At 34.6% G+C, this 6,595-nt stretch overlaps 1 protein-coding gene across 1 annotated transcript in view; it reads left to right on the forward strand.

Moving 5' to 3' along the window:
- Positions 1-4,502: 4,502 nt before the first annotated feature.
- Positions 4,503-6,595, forward strand: part of LOC117119773 (synaptotagmin-7-like) — a 32,891-nt gene continuing 30,798 nt past the window's right edge. Inside the window, exon 1 of the mRNA XM_033264662.1 lies at positions 4,503-4,737. Coding sequence (XP_033120553.1) covers positions 4,632-4,737 — 106 coding nt within the window. The 5' untranslated portion in view covers positions 4,503-4,631. The remainder of the gene's footprint in view (positions 4,738-6,595) is intronic.

Consider the following 6,595-nt stretch of genomic DNA (forward strand, 5'->3'; position numbering starts at 1 on the left):
ATATAACCCTTTCGTATACATGGTTAACGTCATAACCACTTGACCATGAAGGCATTGTGGTGTCGGGTAGGATCTGAGTTCCTTTCCTTCTTTTAACGTACCCTATGATTTTCGGCTTGCTGGGTCTCTCTAATTATACATAAAGTAATGTAAAGGCATGTGAAAAAATATTTACAATAGGCCTATATGCCTAATGATGTAAGTAAGGTCGTTTCGGTCCTGGTAATTTCGGTCCAGTATTTTTTCGGCCCAGTATCGTTTTCGGCCTTCGCTTTTTGTAACAGTACAATACCGGTACTGTTACTGCTATTAAATCAGAAACATATATTTCGACAGCTTTTTTTTTTCATATCGTTGGGAGCAATTAAATTCTTTGGCCAATCTTACAATATTCATTTTCCAGCAAAACTTTGGGGGGTGGGGGAGAAAGAACATGAACATTTTCTGGGGAAATCCCCTTGCCCTCCCCTAGCGTCGCCACTGCGAAAAGTGGTGCTGGTTCGTGAACACTTCGGTATCCGGGCCTTATACTATACCACACTCTGAGTCCTAAATAAAATTGAACACTATCGTTAGTATTATACGTGTCTGCATCAAATTCGTCTAAAATAAAGGTGGTCTAGATACTCATGACAGCATAGGAATTTTTCTTACGTTGTTATTGGTTCACAAACTGAAAGGCTGTCCTAGATTAACAGGGGCGGATTTAGGTGGGGGGGGAGGTAAAAAAAGAAAAAAAAAAAGAAAAAAGAAAGAAAAAGAAAAAAAATGATAGCCCACAACGCCTCAAATGTTATTTTCGGGCGTCTAGAACACAAAAATTTTGCGGGGGCATGCCCCCGGTCCCCCTAGGACATGGTTGTCTCGATCGGCCCAAATTTCGCCCCCCTTTTTGGACATCTCTGGATCCGCCCCTGATTAAGCCTAACATTTATATTACGGTTAGGCCTAATTACAGTATTGCTGCGCTAGAAATTAGCTGCTAACCTTGCATACGTTTATCGTTCTTTCTTCTACCTGACGTTCAAAATATCTTCTTCATCTGGTCTACAATAATTACTTCTTCTTTTTTGTCTACCTGAGCCATTCCATATTATTTTGAAACGACTATAAGGATAGTAGAAGAAAAAGTGACAGGGATGAGCCCTGCTAGGCTGGAAACGTAAAAGAATTACTTTTCTCCACTGGATTCGGTTATGTATGGATTAATCAGAAAATTGAAAATAAAAAAATATTTCTTAAAGAATTTAGATTGAGACTAATTGATACGGAAAAGCAAAAATACTTTGAACAATTTCATTTATATTCGAAATTCAGATATTTTAAGTTATTTAAAACAAAAATTGAAATTAGTCGTCATTTATTATGTATTAAAGATTTAAAACAAATACAACTACTTACTAAGTTCCGTTTAGCCGTTCTTGACCTAGAAATTGAGAAAGGCAGAAGCAACAAGATCCCTATTGAAAATCGTGTTTCCAAGTTACGCAATTTAAGTTCAGTTGAAGATGAATATCATTTTCTTTTAATTTGTCCTTATTATAAAAATATTAGAAATACATGTTTAACCAAATTTTATTATACTTTCCCAAATACCAATAAATTTAAATTATTAATGTGTAATGCTATAGCCTAATAAATGAAGTTTCGAAATATATATATTTAAGTTATATAAGAAGAACTACTTGTTTAGCTACACAAACTGTATAAATGATATCTAACTAATATAAGGGCCTGAGGCCTGTATATAATTTGAAATAAAGTCCTCGAAAGAGGAATGGATGAATGAGTATACTAAATCAACTCTCAAATTATATAATTGGTAAACTTCTCCTTTTTTAAGGATGATTAACACCAGTACATTCATAGTAATGTTTCTCATCCCCTGTCTATTTCATAATACATAATGAAATTTAATATCAAAAAAGAAAAGCCTAACATATTAAGATTCTGTCATTAAAATACCTCCCAGAATGTAGAGGAACGTACTGTCATGCATCTATGGAGCACATTTTTTTCTGGTAGGCGTTCCTACCACACATTATTTCCTTGCTATCAACACTGACTTCGGCCTATTCTGAGAAATCAGTTAGGCACCCATGAGTCATCGTATGCACGGTATCCTAATATAAATATGCAGTTACAGTATAAATATAGCCTGTAGCAGTGTATTTTAGATCGGATGATCTTAAGTCTGTCGTAACCAAATTAAAATCTTGGAACGTCTGCAAAATTTAACATCATTCAATTTCAAATTCATTTTTAATACATCACATACTCAAGAAGTTTACAATATACAAAATGTCTGTACTAATCACATTACTAATCAAATGAATTTGCATAGGCAAGAAAAATTATATTAGGCCCCTATAAGAAATATATATTTAAAAATGTTTTAGAATGTTTGTAGCTCTACGTTAAAAATAATATTTAATTCCAAAACATCAGAAAGTCATAGGCATAAGTTTTATACATGATGATGTTTTAAAGTTACAATATTACACAGCATCAACATGTATAAAACTAAAAACGTTTAAGGAGGCAGATGGAAATAATAGGAGATATTTTATCCATTGTTTTAAAGATTGAATTCCTAATAGAGTGGGAGAATGTGTGTCATTCGGCAAGTTAATTTACCTGCATTTGTCTCTCTCCACCAATGAGTATAAATGGGTACCTGGTGGGGTGCTGGGGCATTCAGTAAATTAGTAAGAGCATTAAATTGTAGAAGAGAAAAAGTTGCACTCCTCACAATTATGGATCTAGTGACTGATCCACTCAGTGCCGGCGCTACAGAATTTTTTTTTGCACTAGTATTTATCTGTGCCTTATAATATAGTCGTATAATTATTTTAATGTTACCATTACAGAAAAAGATCAACAACACTACTACTATACTTAATTACTACTACAACTACTGCTGTTGCTTCTACTGCCACTACTACTATCCTTTCTTTATGCGTTACAATTTTAAGTAGCAATGGAGTCAAGTTGTTTCTTTTCCTTCCATTATTGTCGAGGAGTCGATGTAGGAAATGCTTTTAAATAATCTATTATATATTATTTAGAAATTAACATTTTAAATCCCCACGAAACATTTTCCTAGAAATAACCAAAACCAAACTAACAAACCCCCCCCCCCAAAAAAACCCCCAAAACAAAACAAAACAAAAACAAACAAACAAACAAATGATAATTAGAGCCTATTATATACAGTGTAGGTGGTGTAAAAATGCAATTCAACATTTTGGCCAAGATCCAACAGGGACCATCAGCAGAAGGCTGGTGGTGTCCAAGTGGTTTCGCTCCCTAGAAAATCCGACAACTTATTAATCTAGATGGCTTATAATCAATTTCATAATTCACAAAAAATAAAATTTTCCGCACAAATTATAATTTAGATTATAGAGATCCCAAATGGGATCCAAGTGAGTGGCTATGGCCCCGAAAGTGTCCAGTGGGGGTCCGGGTGTGGTGCAAAGTCTCCTGAAACTCCTGCATTTTATAAATTTGAGTGCTTCATAATATACCGGTAATGCAAATATGATCTTGACTGAAAGTGCAATAGAAGGAGATTTTTGATGCACTTGATGCAATTCAGAACTGCGCTTATAAGCTCAAGGAATTATAAAGAGGCCTACCTATATCAGTACCAGTATGCAGCATTGAAAAAATTCTGTTCTCGTTAGATCACATAAGTTAATGATGTGTCCAGTGGCGTATTTAGGGAGGTGCGCGGGGCGGGGGCCAAAAATCACGTTCAAGTAATTAAAAATCACCTTATTTGCGAATTAGCGCCCCCCCCCCACTTCACCTTCGTTATATTCCTTTTATAGTTTGTAGTTTATTGTAGAATTTGAAAGGTCATTAAGTCAAAATATACAGTAAGTAGGGATTTCCGTATGGAGATCCGACAGGTCTTTATAAATATCGAGTGATTTGTTTCCTTATAATATCATCAGGTACAACTAGATAAACTGTACTATGAAATGTTGATCACGTGGGTGGGATCGAACGTGTCTATAACTTTTGTAGAAAATTCTTAAGCGCCTAGGAACTCTGGAAGGCCTATAGAACCTATGCATCTGTATTCGATCGATAAATGAATTCTATTAACTTAAAGAGCAGTTAAACTCGATTGGCTAATTCTGTGTGTATGAATCGTGGCGTAACCTTTAACTCCACTAAGACTATTCCTCAGAAGACTGTTGAAATATAATATTTAATTGTATAAGTAGGCTTGCCTGACACTTCTAGGGCACTTGCCTCTTTCATAATACCTTTGAAGCTACTGATTTATTTGATTGTAGTTATTATTGTTTTGAAAGAAAGGAATAAATGTAATTTGAATGAATGAATGAAGTTGATAAAAAAAATACCGATCGGATTATTCCACATAGGTAGGCCTAACGAGAGTACGAACTTCCAGGTACGAAACGAACGTACGAGAGTGCAGACGACCTGGTAAGAGATGAAACATAAGGTACAGGTGCTTTATAAGAGATGACAATCATGGAGCATCCTGGACGAAACTCTTATCTTGAACTTTGAAGATTGACAACAATTGTTCTGAATTTAAGGCTTAATCATATTTAGAGGCGCGGCATTGTATCGTTGATTGCTTCCTGAGTATGGGAGTACGTACTAAAGATCTCAATACTATTAAGGTCGTTGTTTATTCGTATCCTTTTCATTTGACGGATTCTACAACAAAGCTAAAGATGAAACAAAATGATGGTGAGTTGATTTAATTTCTGTAAACATAAATTAGACATTCACATATTTGTGTATTATTTCCATTTTCGTTTTAGTTCCACATTGTTATCAGTTTGAGCAGGCTCAGTTAGTCATTTTATAATTGATAAATTCCTATTTACACACACATATTCAGCCTATAAAGTGATTTATAGACCTACAGTAATTCGAATTTCGGTGAACATCTTGTGGCGTGACCACCACACTTTAGTACATGTGTTGTTACAAAAAGGATTATGAAGTCACAACAATACTCATGAACCGTTTACGCATTACGTTATCAGTTTCATTAGCTAATTTCTTTCCAAATGCAATATCAACAGAATAAAAGCGTTATCTTCAAAATATGTTATCACCTGCACAGTCAGGTGTTTTATTGTGATATTTGTTTTGGTTGATGTTGATTTTCTTCCCTTGTATAAATTTTAATAATAATAAATTTGTATTAGGCCTAGGCCTATATATGAATCTCAATAAAATGTTTCCTATTAGTACGCGTTATGTGTATATCGGTTGAAAGTAAACATCCTGACTTGATAATTGACAGTGACGCAGCGCCAGCATTTGCGCTGGCTAAACTCGTGACTAAGGGGAAATGCGGGCATCCGTGTTTACCGTAGCATAAAATGCTATCCTATCCGTATAGTAGTACTGTATTATGACTAATGTACTATTTATGTCATTATCTGGAAATGGTAAAAGCATTTAAAGATATACGGTGATAAATCAGAAAAAAACCCTCAAAATTTAAACATTGAATTGGCTGCCAGCCTAATCTAATATCCAAGAAACATATTAATAGGAACATTGACACTATACTGCTGTTATTGTGGTCTATTTTAGACCTACTATTATTGTGAAGTCTTCATATTCTGAATAAGACAATTGAACACTCTTTTTGTGGATTATTTATTTGCTTAATTGTATTTTATAAATATATATATTTTTTGTAATGTCTTTATATGGAGAAATCTGAAATAAAGTATTTAATTGATTGATGACCAAGCATTAATATTTAAATGTCTGTTAAAGAATAGGCCTATATGATGGATGCTTATATGACGTACTTGGCGTATAAAAAATAAGCACTTCAAATATTAAGATATAGGCTATTATTGTTGAACAGTGCTCCAGAAATGTTCCCTTGTCCGACAGAGGGTCCGAACCAAGATTCCTGGTAGGGGTAATGGGGAGGTCTTTATGGCTTTGTGGTCTAAAATCATGCTTTTAGACCACAGTCTACGTCTACGGCGTATTGCCTACGATGTACGGTAAGAATGGCCCCGGAAAAAATGGCCCCGGAAAAAATGGCCCCGGAAAAAAGGCCCCGGAAAAATGGCCCCGGTAAAAATGGCCCCATATGACAGGTAGGTAAAAATGGCCCCAATAATCAAATTCTGTATTAAACAATTACTTGGTCTAAGATGACGATGATACGGATAGTGGAGTAAACGAGCTAATGAGAAGGACAATGATATAATTATGCATACATATTTGTACACACGTTAACGCCGCGTCAACAGTGAAATAGCTCGCGTTGACACATTAATGATTACGTGAACACATCAAACCAATTCTACCGAGGATATCAAATTATCGCTTAAGTGTCGATATAATGACATTTAAATAGTTACTGACCACACACAAAATTCCGGCCTCTGTACTTAACACATTCATATCAAAAGTGCGTGAAGAAATGTGCAATAATCTATTTTTATATATATATAACTCAATGAAAAGACGATGATATATATATATACCGGTAAATCAAGATAGCCGTTAAATTATATATAAATCATCAAAGATTATAATTTAATTTATATATAAATCATTCGCACAC

The sequence above is a fragment of the Anneissia japonica genome, unplaced genomic scaffold (assembly GCF_011630105.1).
Source record: "Anneissia japonica isolate Jap-2015-1 unplaced genomic scaffold, ASM1163010v1 scaffold724_len3256291_cov202, whole genome shotgun sequence".
NCBI lineage: Eukaryota > Metazoa > Echinodermata > Crinoidea > Comatulida > Comatulidae > Anneissia > Anneissia japonica.